General features: G+C 39.2%; 1 protein-coding gene across 1 annotated transcript; it reads right to left on the bottom strand.

Moving 5' to 3' along the window:
* Positions 1 to 6,639: 6,639 nt before the first annotated feature.
* arl5c (ADP-ribosylation factor-like 5C) lies at positions 6,640 to 18,841 on the bottom strand. Its single transcript, XM_061982230.2, has 6 exons — positions 18,672 to 18,841; positions 14,686 to 14,746; positions 14,462 to 14,609; positions 11,255 to 11,338; positions 9,319 to 9,470; positions 6,640 to 9,246 (listed from the first exon to the last, which is right to left on the bottom strand). The coding sequence occupies exons 1-6, from the start codon at positions 18,715 to 18,717 to the stop codon at positions 9,198 to 9,200; spliced, it is 540 nt and encodes a 179-aa protein (XP_061838214.1). The 5' UTR covers positions 18,718 to 18,841; the 3' UTR covers positions 6,640 to 9,197.
* Positions 18,842 to 19,159: the final 318 nt, after the last annotated feature.

Genomic DNA, 19,159 nt, shown 5'->3' with positions numbered 1-19,159 from the left:
GTTTTCGATGCCAATAGGAGGGTTGCATATGATGTCATATCCGTTAATTGACACGATGGTCAAGCAAACAAGTGAGAGTGAGTGTAGACTTTGAGCAGAAAATGTCACATTGCTGTTCTGTTCTTGGGTGTTCCAGTCGTTCAAATAGAGAGATAAGGAAAAGCTTTCGCAGAGTCCCAAAAGAAGTGGCTCATAAAGGTAATAAAGTCAGGAAAAAATTGGAAGGTGCGTCGCAGGAAATGGCTCTGAAAAATACTTTCATTATCTTGTGGAATACAATCGGACCATGCTTGTGTCTGCAGCAATCACTTTGTAAAATGTTGATTTGAACATTTGATTTGTTTGAGGAACTTTCTGTGATGCAATCGAGTTATATTAGTAGTGTTTGATAGCAGAACTAAATGTAAAGTTTGTGTTCTTTTGTGGTGGCTATGACTAAATATAACTACGAAGACCTGATTGTGCAAATAAACTTACCGTACGTCATGTTAAGTCCTAGTGATAAATATTTTGTATGTAGGTCCAATCCACCGTATTTTCATTGTCCATTTTCATAACACAACTAAAAGCTCAGCTGTTGTTGTGCAGGAAAGCCGAGTGATTTATTCGACACGGATTCGGTGATATTTGTTGGCATCAAGAAAATATTAATAAACTAAATTAACAAATCTCTGGTAGGCTCAACAGCATATATTGAATTGTAATATCGCTGGCAAAGATTCATGCTGAACAACAGGGACATTTATAGCTAATTAATGAGACAAAATATGACCCTCACACCATAAAAACAACTGCAGACATGAATTATAGATGAGACTAATATTTGTAGCAGGAAATCAACTGCAAACCAACTTATCCTTTTTCTCATTAGCGTCACGATCACAGCAGCACGGCACTTGTCATGTCAATCAAATACGTTACTTAGCTATGCACGAATAAATCAAACCTTGTCTTTCATGGATAAATGTTTAATTTGTGGACCCCTCAGATGTAAAGACATGATGTGCCTCCAATCTTTTCTTCTCTAAATACCGTAAGTGTCAAGCGAAGTGAGGTAGCCAGTAAACTTTTGGTCATGATAAATGGTTTAAATCTTTTTAAGAAATATTTTTCTTAAGAGTGTAAAAATCCCCTCAATCCTATTTTAGATATTTTTTCACGGTTGCTTTCATATTTGCCTTTAAACCTTTCAAAATAGGCCTAAATGTGTACGGATTCAGGTAAATAGTAGGCTATTTGGGCTGAGATCATCGCCCGAAACCCAGAAGTGCCCCGATGTGCCTGTCAACCCACCTATATTCATTCAATCAATCAATGTTTATTTATATAGCCCTAAATCACAAGTGTCTCAAAGGGCTGCACAAGCCACAACGACATCCTCGGTTCAGAGCCCACATAAGGGCAAGGAAAAACTCACAACCCAGTTGGATGTCAATGAGAATGACTATGAGAAATCTTGGAGAGGACCGCAGATGTGGGTGACTCCACCCCTATAGCGGAGACCGGATGCAATGGACGTCGAGTGGGTCTAGTATAATATTGTGAAAGTCCACTCCATAGTGGATCTAACATAATAGTGAGAGTCCAGTCCATAGTGGGGCCAGCAGGAGACCATCCCGAGTGGAGACGGGTCAGCAGTGCAGAGATGTTCCCAACCGATGCACAGGCGAGCGGTCCACCCCAGGTCCCGACTTTGGACAGCCAGCACTTCATCCGTGGCCACCGGACCTGTGCACCCCCTTCCAGAAGGGAGAGGAGGGCAGAGCAGAAAAGAAAAGAAACGGCAGATCAACTGGTCTAAAAAGGGGGGTCTATTTAAAGGCTAGAGTATACAAATTAGTTTTAATTTTATACTATTCATATTTTTGTCGACGTTTATTGCTTTCGTATGTCTCACAGGTTTTGGTTTTTCAACTTTTTTTCCCACAGCCGCATCTCTTTTACTGTTTCGTTTTTTTTTTTTTCAGTTTCGCTTCTCTTTTCAAATTAATGGCAGCGACTTGACCTGGTGGGCGGGTGCCTGTGTGCGGGGCATACTTGCCAACCCTCCCGATTTTCCCGGGAGACTCCCGAATTTCAGTGCCCCTTCCAAAAGTCTCCCGGGGCAACCATTCTCACGAATTTCTCCCGATTTCCACCCGGAAGACAATATTGGGGGCGTGCCTTTAAGGCACTGCCTTTAGCGTCCTCTCTCACCTGGAAAGGAGACTATTATATATGTCTCCGTTATCCATAGGTTTATCTATAACCCATAAAGTAGGCAGGCACAGAGCTATTTCTCAGCGTGTGTTTATTCCAGCCGGCACGTTAACACACTGACACACAACATCCGGATTCCCATCATGCATTGCTTCAAAACGACGGCAAGTAGTAATGTCCAAAAACATAACAGAGACGAAGCAGAAGAACGAAGAAGAGACGTGGCGACGACGAGTAAGAAGAAGAAGCACGCTTGCAAGTTCCAAAATGATTGGAAAAAATAATTTCAGTTCATCCAGGACAGCTGGAAGGGGAAGGGGTATGCTGCCTGCACATTTTGTAGATCAGACTCTCCATTGAACACGGTGGCCGAACAGATATACTCATTCATGAACGGATTATATATATATATATATAAGAAATACTTGAAAATATACACCCCCCCCCCCATACTTGCCAACCTTGGGGGGGCGGGGTTTGGTGGTAGCGGGGGTGTATATTGTAGTGTCCCGGAAGAGTTAGTGCTGCAAGGGGTTCTGGGTATTTGTCCTGTTGTGTTTATGTTGTGTTACGGTGCGGATGTTCTCCCGAAATGTGTTTGTCATTCTTGTTTGGTGTGGGTTCACAGTGTGGCGCATATTTGTAACAGTGTTAAAGTTGTTTAAACGGCCACCCTCAGTGTGACCTGTATGGCTGTTGACCAAGTTTGCCTTGAATTCACTTGTGTGTGTGTGAAAAAGCCGCATATATTATGTGACTGGGCCGGCACGCTGTTTGTATGGAGGAAAAGCGGACGTGACGACAGGTTGTAGAGGACGCTAAAGGCAGTGCCTTTAAGGCACGCCCCCAATATTGTTGTCCGGGTGGAAATTGGGAGAAATTCGGGAGAATGGTTGCCACGGGAGATTTTCGGGAGGGGCATTGAAATTCGGGAGTCTTGAAAAACCAAGACCAGTGAGACATACGAAAGCAATAAGGGTCCCCCCCCCAATCTCCCGAATTCAGAGGTCTCAAGGTTGGCAATTATGGTGCGGGGTTTACAGCAAGTTCACCTGGAAGCAAGTTTTACTTGAATTGGGCATGCAGACACAACACCGTAGAAAAAGCCAGGGCGTCTAAATAAAGTATGCGATGCCCGCAAACAGGTTCAATCCGACCCGCGAGATGAGTTTGCAAAGTGTAAAATTTAGCTGCATTTTTAAATTAAAGAAACCGCTGTTCTAAATGTGTCCACTGGGTGTCGCAATAGCAAATCTGTTTGGCAAGCAAATAGTTTATACCGGGGGGCGAGCAAGTATAAACAACACATTTTTACATTTAAAGAAAGTGAACAATGTGAGATTTACTGCAATACTGTCAGTCTTATAAGTTTTTATTTTTGGTTTGTTGAAATCAGTGGTGTGCCGTCAGGGCCAGCAAGGCCTTCTCTGCTGGCTTAACATAACCAGAAATCATAATTAAAAATAAATGTCATTTTTAATTTACTTTCCCTAAATATCTAAAAATATTTATATTCTCTTCATGTCATATTATGCTCCTTCCAGGGCTGTTGTTTTTAGGTTAGAGTTTGTATCCAATCAGAATTCAGCTAACTTATGTTGCCATGCTGTATGAAATCTGCCCGGGGCCTTCAGAATCAACAATGCGGGCATCTGTGCACTGTAAGTGAATGGGCACATACAGTTGATAGATAATTGCAATAGCCAATCAGATCACGAGTTGTTGACAGTAGCCTATCTAGGTAGCCTCATGTTAACGAGACTGTGATTGGATACTCACTTGTCACTCCAAAGTGAGTATCCAATCACAAGTTGCAATTTACTAAAAGCAGGAAGTGTTGCACCGTAGCCATACCGGTCTCGCAGAGAAATCACAGATACTCACAGGGGTTCCGGGGGAGACGAGACACACAGCTCGAAACCAGGGAATGACGCGGAGCTGCTGGATGACGACACAGTGCAAGACACGATGAGCACAAAGGAGGGGAAACACAAAGAGCAAGGGAGCACATAGGCAAGGAAAGCTGGAGACGTGTGAGGCTTACTGTACAGGTACAGGTAGCTACGTTCTGGCACTGGAACGCAGGACACGCTGGCTTAAGAAGGCATGGGAGCTTTCATCAACATCAGCATTCACACGCAATTGCTTATCTAGTTAAATGTGTCATTCAATTACTTAAATTATCAAATATATAAAATTAAAATATGTAAAATTCACAAAGTGTTAATTAAATTGTTTTGATTTAATTACAGAAAAATACATGAATTGTAATTAAACCATTTATTCATTGCAGGACTCAATAACAATAACAATTGTGATAGATGGAACAAAAGGAGGGACACATTTTAAAGGTCGAGATCCGGGAAGGCAGCAGGGAGTCCAGAGGGGATCCGGGGGGACGAGACACACAGCTCGAAACCAGGGAATGACGCGGAGATGCTGGATGACGACACAGGGCAAGACACGATGAGCAGAAAGGAGGGGAAACACAAAGAGCAAGGAAGCACATAGGCAAGGAAAGTGTCAGGTTCAAACACTGATGACATTTATTAAACAGACGAGAAGCAAGGAATCATGCAGAGAGAGTTACATTTTGCTCAATTGAGGAGAGACGTGTTTTGGACTGTACTTTAGTTACAAATCCAAACTACATTCTAAAAGTCCAGCCCATGTGCTTTCTCTATTTATTTGGGAGGTTCCTGGTTACATCACTGAAGCTGTCGCTGAGGGAAGGGGGTAATCTCGACAGCTCCAGTTAGACACAATATATGATTATACAATGTAAATAATGTAAATAATTCAATGTATGTACTCTGATGATTATCTTGTGTGATGACTGTATTATGATGTTAGTATATATTTGATAGTATATATCTGTATCATGAATCAATTTAAGAGGACCCCGACTTAAACGAGTTGAAAAACTTATTCGGGTGTTACCATTTAGTGGTCAATTGTACGGAATATGTACTGTACTGTGCAATCTACTAATAAAAGTTTCAATCAATCAAAAATACAAAAATGCAAATGTGCTGACAGTCGTGATATCGCCTTGTCTCTGCTCTGTCTGCGTCACGGTACTCGATGTTCGGCCTTGGCAGTCAGCAGGCCGATTCTGGAAACAAACACTGATACCAGACTGGCTTGCAATCTTTTGGATTGCCAGCTTTGCACAGACAAAGAAAAATACAATTTCAGCACAATTGATAATAACTATAGCAACGGCCCTTAAACATAAGAATTGTGTGATAATGTATACATAATTATTCTAACAGAAAGCTGGAGACGTGTGAGGCTTACTGTACAGGTACAAGTAGCTACGTTCTGGCACTGGAACGCAGAACACGCTGGCTTAAGAAGGCTTTCATCAGTGTCAGGTGTGTTGACTGTAGATTGAGGTTAGTCCACACAAAGTAAATGTTTGTGACCAAACTGTTTGGCCGGGACCGATCCCATTGTTCTGTTTCCACCCCCGGTTCCCAAACATGGTTCCTTGCCCTTGAACGGTGCCAATAATCGCAGAAGAAGAATTGGATTACCATGAATTGATTAACGTGGACACCGACTTAAACAACTTGAAAAACGTATTCGGTTGTTACCATTTAGTGGTCAATTGTACGGAATATGTACTGTAAAATCTACTAATACAAGTTTCAATCAATCAATCAAAAAGGATGACCTCAGACAACAGGGTGCATCATGGGACGGTCCTCACAAACCCCACGTGGTAACTTTCCAGCCAATGACCTCACAATTAGCGCTGAGCTAATTAGCTGTCCTCTATCTCAGAGGAGCTGACAGGTGGCGTCATGATGACATCACCTTATGTAAGCGTGCGAGCGTTCACCCGAACTGAGAAGAAATGGTGGGAACGTGCATCATGAGTAGTGTGGGTTCCTGGTTGTCCACGGCTGCAAAAAGCAGCCTGATGTTCACTGTCGGCCCTCCTCCCTATGCGGGGAAACCCACCAAGCACGTCTTGTTGTACCAGGTCAGCGGAAGCTGCTCCAGCGGGTCTGCGGCGTACGCCCACCCTAGTCCGTGCTGGACACACCTGCACAGGATGAGCTCGGCGCTGTGCTGCGTGCACGCCAGGAGGATGTCTCTGACGCTCTCCCGCGCTCCAAGCCTTTTCACCAAATCGCACGGCAAAGCGCTCGCCTTGGCACAAGCGGGCACGGACGCCGGATGCTTGGCGCAGGCCGCCAGCGCCGTCTTGACGGAATGCGGGCGTGCGGCGCGATGGCTCCTAGAGAGGGCCACGAGGAAGTTCCTCTACTGCTTCAAGATGGCGCTGCTGCTCTATATCATACTGTGCGTCCGAAACGTGGCCATGGACTGCATTGACATGTTGACCGCCATCCTCTACCTGATGGTGATTTTCAAACTGTGAAATGAAGGCTCAGAACCAGATCGTTATTTTTGCATCATTTATTCATAACAAGGCTATTTTTAAGGGCACTTGTGGGACATTCAATCACAATACAAAATACAAATATAGCAAGTATATACATACATTATTTACACACAAAAAAACTTTTCCGAGAACAAGAGCAGTAAGAAAAAGAAGTTTTTTAACAGTCCACAAATTAGCAAAAATTCCCAGATTTCCAGGTTTTCCGGGACATTTTTCCCATTCAAAATGAATTGGCCATTTTCACATTTTTCAATCTTTTCAACACATTCCACTCATCCTGGAAATTCAAACTATCATTTTTCCAAGTTCAAAAAAATTCCAGGAATTTCCCAGAATTCCCGTTTTTTCCAAACCCTTTTTTCTGTTGACTACTCCTTCCACATTTTTCAACCGTCATCAATCATTCCTCTTAATCAGGACAAAAAAAAAACGAAGTTGTTTTTCAAACTGTAAAAATTCCCGGTTTTCCCGAAATTCCAGGAATGCCGTAATACCATTTCTCAATTAAAAATGTTACCACTTCAACATTTCTCGACCGATTTGAAAAATGCCAACACCAACCATTTCAACTCATTCACAACATTAAAAAAATATTTAGCATTTTCCAAAAAATTCCCGCTTTTTCCCCAAATTTCCATGAAATTCCCATTGAAAAGAATGGGACATTTTTCAAAGTTCAACTACTCCCACATTTTTTATCCGATTCAAACCGTTCCAACTTCAAAATATTCAGCCTGTTCAGGAATTGTGTGCTCTACTTCAACAATTAGTCATTTTGAAGTTCAACCTCAGCATTGGAGCATTCACACACAATTCCTTCAGGAATTGCTCATCTAGTTAAATGTGTCATTCAATTACTTAAATTATTAAATATATAAATTTACAAGCCGTTAATTAAATTATTTTTATTTAATTACAAAAAAATACATGAATTGTAATTCAACCAAAACGCAATGAAGTGCGATTTATTCATTGCAGGACTCAATAACAATAACAATTGTGATGGATGAACTAATTAGACAAAATAAATTAAATACCTATTTCAATAATTACATTTGTCAGTATTTACTGATAATTGGAATGAAATGTATGAATGTGTTATTAAATGTGTCATAGATTTACCTAATGTATAATTACAAGGCGCTAATTTCCATGAGTTGATCGCAGAACAATAAGTTGCAAAAATGTTAATCCATTGACCACGGAGGGCCAAATTGGACAAAATATGAAAAATAAATAAATACATATTTAAGTAATAACACTTGTCATTATTTAGTTATGATTGGAATTAAATGTATAAATGTGTACGGTAATTAAATGTGTCGTTAATTTACCTAATGTTAAATTACAAGGTGCCCATTTCCATGAGTTAATCACAGAAAAATAAATAAAATGCAAACATTTTGATCGATGGACTTTGGAGGGCCAAATTGGACAAAATAAAATAAATAAATACATATTTAAATAACTGCTATTCAATTATTGTTGAAAATAAATGCATGAATGGGTTATCAAATGTGTCATTCATTTACTTAATGTAAAATTACAAGGCGCCCATTTTCATGATATCCTCACAGAAAAATAAATAAATTGCAAACATTTTTATTGACAATGGACAAAATAAAATAAAATTAACTTACATTTCTTTGGAATTGTTTATAATTGGAATTAAATACATTGTAAAATTACATTCAATTATTCACTCATTCAGTTAATTATTTCAATATTATAGTGTACCACACTATGATTAAAAATCAATAAATAAACCATTAAGTCATGAAATCAATAATTTAATAATTTAATATTTTACATTAAGTAAATTCAATTTTTATTATTTCATTATGTATTTATTAAATGTTTTCCCCATTTGACGGCATATTTTCTTCAGTTAATACATTTTTTCTCCCTCCTTGGTAGAGATAGAGTAAAACCTGACAGCTAAGCTAACATTGAGTGCTATTGTGTGCTTAACTGTTGTGTAGCTGCCACTTGTTTGCATTAAGAAATGTGCTGGTTTAGGCCGCAATATTATTAAATTAAGGACACTTATTACGTGTGTCTCGCTTGAGTGCTATTGTGTGCTTAGCTGTTGTGTAGCTGCTACTTGTTTATACTGACAAATTTGCTGTGTTAGGCCGCAATATTGTTTAATTAAGGACACCTATGTGTGTCTAGCTTGTGTGCTGTTGTGTGCTTAGCTGTTGTGTAGCTGCCACTTGCTTGTATTGAGAAATTTGCTGTTTTAGGCCGCAATATTGTTCAATTAAGGACACTTATTATGTGTGTCTAGCTTGAGTGCTATTGTGTGCTTAGCTGTTGTGTAGCTGCTCGCTCCTCGTAGCCTATAGCCTACCAAAGACCAACCCTTGTGCATACTGGATGACATTTAGATGCAGGTGGGATATTTTAGATGCACGCTGATATCCTCCGATACTTGCTATCTGTATTGGATCGGGACATCCTTAATAAAAGGGGAGCTTTTAATGAGTATGGGGGACTGCTGAGGTAGCGTGTGTTCCAGTGCTGTGCTGTTAAGGAATCCTGACATGGTAACCTTTGAACTCCCACTTTGAGGGGATTTTCAGCTTGCCACGACCTTTAACCTCATCCAGTCCAGACAGGCAGTGAGGCTGAAAGACAGACAAGAGTGTGAGCTTGGAGGCTGTAAAAGATCATTTTGAAGATAGAGTTATGCGACTGACCCTTCCCCGGTCAGCCCGCAGCAGGCTTGGACATGCCAGGTGTGCGTGGTGATGGCGTCCAGCGTGAGGCAGCGTGAGATCTCGGCCGCCGTCATGGAGCCTTTCACGTCCTGTTTGTTGGCCAGGACCAGAACGGCGGCGTTTTGAAGGTCCTGTTCGGCACACGGGATTGAAAATAATAAAGCAGCCTTAACATAAATATATAGAATGGGTGTTTTCAACTGGAATAGCCTGGTTGTAGACGACTACAATTATTTACTCGTTAAATTAATTATTGGTTGCATTATAATATTGTATTCTACTATGTAAAAAATGTAAAATAAATCATTAAAAAGTCATTGAATCATGAAATAATGAAATCAATAAATCATTAAATTCTGAAGTATTTTTTCAAATAAATAGATTAAAGACACGTTTATTAAGACATGTATGTATTTAATTTAAATTAAATAAACACACATTTAAATGATTATTTAATGATTTATTTATTTATTAAATACGTTTTCTTCTCACTCCCTTTCAGGCAAAATTGGATCATCATGCTTACATTACCTTTTGCATTATATTAATTAATATTATTATGTGTTGTCTACCTTGTACTTTTTTTTTGTTTCATTGCCTGAAATAAATTTTTTAAAACTTTATTACAATTTAAAATGTAAATACATCATTAAAAAGTCATTAAATCCTGAAATAATGAAATCAATAATTCATTAAATTCTGAAGTATTTTTTCGAATAAATATTTTGAAGACACGTTTATTAAGACATTTATGTACTCAATTTAAATTAAATAAAGACACATTTAAGTAATTATTTAATTAGTTATTTATTAAATATGTTTTCTTCTCACTCCCTTTCAGGCAAAATTGGATCCTCATGCTTACATACTGTACATTACCTTTTGCATTATATTAATTAATATTATTATGTGATGTCTACCTTGTACTTTTTTTTTTATTTCGTTGCCTGAAATAAAAAAATTTAAACTTTATTACAATTTAAAATGTAAATAAATCATTAAAAAGTCATTGAATCGGGAAATAATGAAATCAATAATTCATTAAATTCTGAAGTATTTTTTCAAATAAATAGATTAAAGACACGTTTATTAAGACATGTATGTATTCAATTTAAATTAAATAAAGACACATTTAAGTGATTATTTAATGATTTATTTATTAATTAAATGCATTTTCTTCTCACTCCCTTTCAGGCAAAATTGGATCATCATTCTTACATACTGTACATTATCTTTTGCATTATATTAATTAGTATTATTATGTGTTGTCTACCTTGTACTTGTTTTTTTATTTCATTGCCTGAAATAAAAAAAAACAACTTTCTTACAATTTAAAATTTAAAATTTAAATAAATCATTAAAGTCATTTAATCATGAAACAATTAAATCAATAATTTATTCAATTCTGAAGTATTTTTTCAAATAAATAGATTAAGGACACGTTTATTAAGATGTATGTATTCAAATTAAATTAAATAAAGACACATTTAAATGATTATTTAATGATTTATTTATTATTATTTATTAAATACTGTGCATTACCTTTTGCATTATATTAATTAATATTATTATGTGTTGTCTACGTTGTACTTTTTTTTTTTATGTCATCGCCTGAAATAAATTAAATGAATAAATGTATAAAACATTTTCTTATTTAGCCCTCCGTAATTGACACCCTAGCTAATACAACTATTTTCTTTGATGTTTTTTCCCCCTCCTTGGTCGAGACAGAGTAAAAACTGGCAGCTAAGTTAATATTAATTACTGATTAGGAAGTGCTGACAAAAACAAACAAACACACTTGTATGACCTTTGACCCTTGCTGAACCCGACATTTGAACTTAGACACTTAACAACATGTAGCTGGCAATGCAAAGCCTTCCAAAAAATAAATAAAGGCGACCTCTCCCCGTACCTCATGGGCGAGCATTCGGTGCAGCTCGTCTTTGGTGAGGGTGAGTCGCGCGCGGTCGGTGCTGTCCACCACCAGGATGACGATCTGCAAACGTGTTGTGGAATCAGCATTTTGCAAACAAGCAGTTGTCAGCGCACATTAGCACGCTCCTTATCAGCTGCCATGACACGACAAGGTTGGATGAAACGTCACTTCTTATGTAAACGTCTTAAACAGCACACTTTATCACCAGCTGATAATAAGACGCCGACTGTGTGTCCTCTAGAGCAGGGGTGTCAAACATACGGCCCATGAACAGGTTTTATCCGGCCCGCGGGATGAGTTTGATAAGTATAAAAATGAGCCGAAATTTTTTAATGAAAGAAACCGCTGTTCTAAATGTGTCCACTAGATGTCACAATAGCAATTATTTGTATCTTTGTAGATGATGCTACATATGTAAAAAAAAATAAACCACATGGTGTGGACAATGAGCAAACTACATAAATAACATCTTGTAATTTGATTTTGATATTATTTTTTTTATCTTGATAGACTGAACATTAACACCAATGAGTTGACTGATGAACCTTATCACATAATTTATTCAGAAAGTATAAATAACATTTTTATTGATTATTGGACAAAATAAAATAAAAATTAACTTATATTTCTTATGAATTGTTTATAATTGGAATTAAATACAGTGTAAAATTATATTCAATTATTCACTCATTCAGTTAATGTAGACTATGATTAAAAATAAATAAATAAATCACTAAGTCATGAAATCAAGAATCAAATAATTAAATATTTTACATTAAGTAAATTAAATTTTTAGTATTTATTTATTTATTTATTAAATGTTTTCCCCATTTGGCACTCCATAATTGACGTCACTAGTCAATATGACTATTTTCTTCAGTTAAAACATTTTTTTTCTCCCTCCTTGGTAGAGATAGAGTAAAACCTGACAGCTAAGCTAACATTGAGTGCTATTGTGTGCTTAGCTGTTGTGTAGCTGCCACTTGTTTGCATTGAAAAATGTGCTGTTTTAGGCCGCAATATTATTCAATTAAGGACACGTATTACGTGTGTCTAGCTTTAGTGCTATTGTGTAGCTGCTACTTGTTTATACTGACAAATTTGCTATTTTAGGCCGCAATATTGTTTAATTAAGGACACTTATTACGTGTGTCTAGCTTGTGTGCTATTGTGTGCTGTTCTAAATGTGTCCACTAGATGTCGCAATAGCAATTATTTGTTTCTTTGTAGATGATGCTACATATGTAAAAAAACAAAAAACAAACATGGTGAGGAAAATGAGCAAAGTACATAAATAACATCCTGTAATTTGATTTTGATATTATTTTTTTATCTTGATAGACTGAAAATTAACACCAATGAGTTGACTGATGAACATTATCACATAATTTATTCAGAAAATATAAATAAAAACAAAGGTAGAATACTTATTAACCGCAACATGTAAGTGTAAAAAAAAAACCCAACAACATTATAATTTGTACATTTTCAGAATGTGCTTGTTCTATTTTTAAACGAAGAAAACAATCTGAAGTTGGCTTTATTTTTAAGTTATCGTGCCGTGATTTTACCAGTCCGGCCCACTTGGGAGTAGATTTTTCTCCATGTGGCCCCCCCATCTAAAATGAGTTTGACACCCCCTTTACTACAGTGGCACCACTGTAGTAAAGACACATAAATATCCTGTCTAAGTAGATTTTTTTGAATGTCAAATATGTGCCTTGGCTGAGTGGGATTGGGAAACACTAGTCTAGACCAGGGGTGTCAAACTCGTTATCATTGGGGGGCCACATCGCAGTTATGGCTGCCCTCAGAGGGCCACATGTAACAGTGAATAATATATACATTTGAAATTGCTTCATTACACAATTATTTATTGTTATATATTTTTACGTACACTGTAAGAGAAATATGTAGATTTAAAAAGTTTAGCTACTGAATTTTTTGCCATAAAATGTACCGTACCATGTTTTTTACAATGTATACTGCAAATGTAAATGGGAAAACAGTACTATTGTTTTACAGTAAAATCTACGGTTGTTGTTCTTACAGTGTATTACTGTAAATGGAAAAACGGTATCCCATTTTTTTTTACAGTAAAAAAACTCAATTGTTAGAATAAAAAAGTAGCAGTGCTGTTTTTCCATTTACAGTAATATGTTGTCAAAAAAAAAAAATTGTATATTTAAAAGTAAAATTCTGGTGACTGAGTTGCCAGTTTTTTTTACTGCAAATTCTACAGATTTTTTTTTACAGTGTATGTAAAATATATACATATATAATAATCAGATGCATAGGCACATTCATATATTATCACTTTTACAAGTGCTGGCTGTTAGAATAATTATGTATATATTATCACACAATTCTTTTGCTTCAGGACTGTTGCTATAGTTATTATCAATTGTGCTGAAATTGTATTTTTCTTTGTCTGTGCAAAGCTGGCAATCCAAAAGCTTGCAAGCCAGTCTGGTATCAGTGTTTGTGTACAGGAACTGACTGACTGCCAAGGCCGAACATCGGGTACCGGGACGCAGACAAAGCAGAGACGGGGCGATAGCACCAGCGTCAACACATTTGCATTTTTGTATAATCATATATTGTGTCTAACTGGAGCTGTCGAGATTACCTTCTTCCCTCAGCGACAGCTTCAGTGATGTAACAGGGACCTTCCAAATAAATAGAGGAAGCACGCGAGCTGGACTTTTAGAACGTAGTTTGGATCTGTAACTAGACTACAGCCCAAATAACGTGTCTCCTCAATTGAGCAAAATGTAACTATGTCTCTGCATGATTCCTTGCTTATCGTCTGTTTTAATAGATGTCATCAGTGTTTGAACCTGACACTGGCAGTAATTTGTTTTGTTTTGTGGTTTTACGGTAAAATTCTAGCAACTGAGCTACCAGTTTTTTACCGCAACATATTTTTACGTTGTACAATTTGATGGATAAGTTGCTTCAAAATCATGACTCAAGCAGATATTTAAGTACTTATTTTGATGTTTGGAATGTGTGATAATATAATATTTGTTGCAATATTAGATGAAGTTTAAAATATATGACTTTATTTTTTTTTTTTTATTCCAGGCCACGTAAAATGAGGTGGCGGGCCAGACGTGGGCCCTGGGCCTTGAGTTTGACACATGTGGTCTAGACCAAGTGGTCAATAAATGTAATGCTGACCTCGGTGTTGCAGTAGTAGGCGTACCAGCTGCTGCGAAGGTTGGACTGGCCTCCGATGTCCCACACCAGAAAGTGGGTGTTTCTCACCACCAGCTGCTCCACGTTGCTGCCCACGGTCGGCGACGTGTGGACGGCTTCCTTGGTCAGACTGGAAGGAGGACAGAGTAGGATGAGTTTGGGACGTCGGGCAAAAAGGTGGTGGCGGTTGAAGCGAGGAGACGTACAACTGGTAGAGGATGGTCGTCTTGCCCGCGTTGTCCAAACCCACGATGATGACTTTGTGCTCTTGGAGAGAGAGTTTGGACATCAAATAAAGCCAAATTGTTGAACAGTTTAAGAAAAACCTTTCTCAACCAGCTATTGCAAGGAATTTAGGGATTTCACCATCTACGGTCCGTGATATCATCAAAGGGTTCAGAGAATCTGGAGAAATCACTGTACGTAAGCAGCTAAGCCCGTGACCTTCGATCCCTCAGGCTGCACTGCATCAACAAGCGACATCAGTGTGTAAAGGATATCACCACATGGGCTCAGGAACACCTCAGAAACCCACTGTCAGTAACTACAGTTGGTCGCTACATCCGTAAGTGCAAGTTAAAACTCTCCTATGCAAGGCGAAAACCGTTTATCAACAACACCCAGAAACGCCGTCGGCTTCCCTGGGCCTGAGCTCATCTAAGATGGACTGATACAAAGTGGAAAAGTGTTCTGTGGTCTGACGAGTCCACATTTCAAATTGTTTTTGGAAACTGTGGACGTCGTGTCCTCCGGACCAAAGAGGAAAAGAACCATCCGGATTGTTATAGGCGCAAAGTTGAAAAGCCAGCATCTGTGATGGTATGGGGGTGTATTAGTGCCCAAGACATGGGTAACTTACATATCTGTAAAGGTGCCATTAATGCTGAAAGGTACATACAGGTTTTGGAGCAACATATGTTGCCATCCAAGCAACGTTACCATGGACGCCCCTGCTTATTTCAGCAAGACAATGCCATGCCACGTGTTACATCAACGTGGTTTCATAGTAAAAGAGTGCGGGTACTAGACTGGCCTGCCTGTAGTCCAGACCTGTCTCCCATTGAAAATGTGTGGCGCATTATGAAGCCTAAAATACCACAACGGAGACCCCCGGACTGTTGAACAACTTAAGCTGTACATCAAGCAAGAATGGGAAAGAATTCCACCTGACAAGCTTCAAAAATGTGTCTCCTCAGTTCCCAAATGTTTACTGAGTGTTGTTAAAAGGAAAGGCCATGTAACACAGTGGTGAACATGCCCTTTCCCAACTACTTTGGCACGTGTTGCAGCCATGAAATTCTAAGTTAATTATTATTTGCAAAAAAAAAAAAAAGTTTATGAGTTTGAACATCAAATATCTTGTCTTTGTAGTGCATTCAATTGAATATGGGTTGAAAATGATTTACAAATCATTGTATTCCGTTTATATTTACATCTAACACAATTTCCCAACTCATGGAAACGGGGTTTGTAGTTTGCGAGTCACTGTGGTAGCCTAGGAACTACGGGGATAGTCTGCGAGCCACTAGGGGTAACTTGCAAGTCACTGTGGTAGCCCACGAGCTACTGCGATAGACTGCGAGCCACTAGGGGTAACTTGAGACCACCGAGGTAGCTTGCATGTCACTTTGGTAGCCTATGAGCTACGGGTATAGTCTGCGAGCCACTAGGGGTAACTTGAGACCACCGAGGTAGCTTGCGAGTCACCGTGGTAGCCCACGTGCTACTGTGATAGACTGCGAGCCACTAGGGGTAACTTGAGACCACCGAGGTATCTTGCAAGTCACTGTGGTAGCCTATGAGCAACGGGGATAGTCTGCGAGCCACTAGGGCTAACCTGAGACCACAGTGGTAGCTTGCAAGTCACTGTGATAGCCCACAAGCTACTGCGATAGACTGCGAGCCACTAGGGGTAACTTGCGAACACCTAAGTAGTTTGGGAGTCACTGTGGTAGCCTACGAGTTACTGCGATAGTCTGCGAGCCACTAGGGGTAACTTGCGAACCACCGGTGTAGCGGAGAGTCAGCGGAGCATGAGCCACCAGGTTAGCCTCCAAGCCACCATCGTAGCCTGTGAGTCACAGCGGTAGTTAGCAAACCACCCGGGTAGCCAGTGAGCTACCGGGGAAGCTGCGTGCCACTGGGGTAGCCTGCGAGCCACCGTGGTAGCCTGCGAGCCACCATGGTAGGCCACCAGCTTTCGAGATAGCTTGCGAGCCATCGGGATAGCCGGCAATCCATCGTGGTAGCCTGCGAGCCACCAACGTAGCTACCGAAGGGGCTGCGCGCCACTGGGATAGCCTGGGAGCCGCAGTGGTAGCCTGTGAACCATTGTGGTAGTCAGCAAACCACCCAGGTAGCCTGTGATCCACGGGTGTAGCCAGGCACTGAGGTAGCCAGAGAACCACTGGGGTAGCCTGCGACCCACCGGGGTAGACTGCAAGCCACTGTTGTAACCTGCGAGCCACCGAGGTAAGTTGTGAGCCATGGGGGTAGGTGCGAGCCACCAGGATAGCCAGCAATCCATCGTGGTAGCCTGCGAGCCACCAACGTAGCTACAGAGGTAGCCTGCGAGCTACAGTGGGAGCCTGTGAACCACCGTGGTAGTCAGCAAACCACCCAGGTAGCCTGTGATCCAGGCACCGAGGTAGCCAGAGAGCTACTGGGTTAGCCTGCGAGCCACTGTCGTAACCGGCGAGGCACAGAGGTAGCTTGTGAGCCACGGGCGCATACTTGTCAACCCTCCCGGATTTTCCGGGAGACTCCCGAAATTCAGAGCCTCTCCCGAAAACCTCCCGGGACAAATTTTCTCCCGACAATCTCCCGAAATTCAGGCGGACTCAGGTCCATGCAGACCTTAGTCCGCTAACCCACAATATAAACAGCGTACCTGCCCAATCACGTTATAACTGTAGAATGATGGAGGGCGAGTTCTTGGTTTCTTATGTGGGTTTATTGTTGGGCAGTTTCATTAACGTCCTCCCAGCGCGGCAACAACACACAACAACAGCAGTCACGTTTTTGTCTACCGTAAAGCAGTTCGTCTGCCCTAAACAGCAATGTTGTGACACTCTTAAACAGGACAATACTGCCATCTAGTCCATTTGATGACAGCACTTTTGTGCGTGCATCAGAGAGGGTGTTCAGCATGGTTCGAAAAATAGTGACAGAGAATAGAACAAGGATGGACAATTCAACCCTTAACTCAACAATGAGTAGATGAGTGTTATGTGTGTGTATATGTGTAAATAAATGAACACTGAAATTCAAGTATTTATTTTTTATATATATATATATATATATAATAAAATAAATATATATTTATAGCTAGAATTCACTGAAAGTCAAGTATTTCTTATATATACAGTATATATATATATATATATATATATATATATATATATATATATATATATATATATATATATATATATATATGAAATACTTGACTTAGTATTTCGTCAAGTATTTCTTATATATATATATATATATATATATATATATATATATATATATATATATATATATAATAAAAGAAATATATATTTATAGCTAGAATTCACTGAAAGTCAAGTATTTCTTATATATATATATATATATATACACATATATATATATATATATATATATATATATATATATATATATATATATATATGAAATACTTGACTTGGTGAATACTAGCTGTAAATATACTCCACCCCTCTTAACCACGCCCCCCGCCCCCGCCCCCCACCTCCCGAAACTAGAGGTCTCAAGGTTGGCAAGTATGCACGGACGTAGGTGCGCGCCACCGGGATAGCCTGTGAGCCATCGGGGTAGCCAGCGAGCCACCAAGGTAGCTTGTGAGCTACCGGGGTAGCCTGTGAGCTCCTGTGGTAGCCTGCATGTCCCCCTGCTCTAAAGGTACTTGTGCTGGCTGTAAAATGCATCCAATATAGAAAAGGATAAACATAGTATATTAACAGCTGAGATATACTTAATTATTATTATTATTATAAAATAGCTGTTACGGCTTAATTAACATACATAAAGTTTACCAAAAGTCCTAAAAAACATAACAGATTTGTATCAAGTGGAATGACTTGAAACAGCTGACACATGACAATAGTGACATTTTTTTAAGCAAACCTAACATTGTTTGATAACCTATAAAACAATTTGACTTACTCTGTGTAATAAATGTTCTTACCTGTGTGGCCAAACACAGTCATCAACTTAGTGAGGAACAATCCCATGTCCACAACAACAAACAAAGTGATGAATGATTAAATCCCTGGATGAATGAGAACTTTCATACACAATAAATCGCTCTTGATTTAAAAAAAATAAAATCCTCTTGTAAAAGCAGCGTGAGACTTCGTGAACTCAGCTCTCCGAAACTAAATCTGCCTTTGTTATAAATTGGAAGCCAGACTTACCCAATTCCAGCAGAGACTGGAACGCCCCTGAGACTCCAATGTCCGACACCGGCGCTCCACCCCTGAACTCACCATCCAAGATGGCGACTCTCCCTTAAATAACAAAAAAAAACCGATATCGACGCTCGAACAAACATTTGTTGTCTATTAATAAAGTCTCATTGTCATATCAACATTACTATGTGGCAGTGACGTAACACGTGTCGTCAATAAGCTATCGTTGAGACCATTTTTGTGTTAAATAACATAAAATAAGTAG

Source organism: Nerophis lumbriciformis, linkage group LG24 (genome assembly GCF_033978685.3).
Source record: "Nerophis lumbriciformis linkage group LG24, RoL_Nlum_v2.1, whole genome shotgun sequence".
NCBI classification, from domain to species: Eukaryota; Metazoa; Chordata; class Actinopteri; order Syngnathiformes; family Syngnathidae; genus Nerophis; species Nerophis lumbriciformis.
Note: the sequence above shows the minus strand (reverse complement) of the source record. Positions and strands in the feature narration are given on the sequence as shown.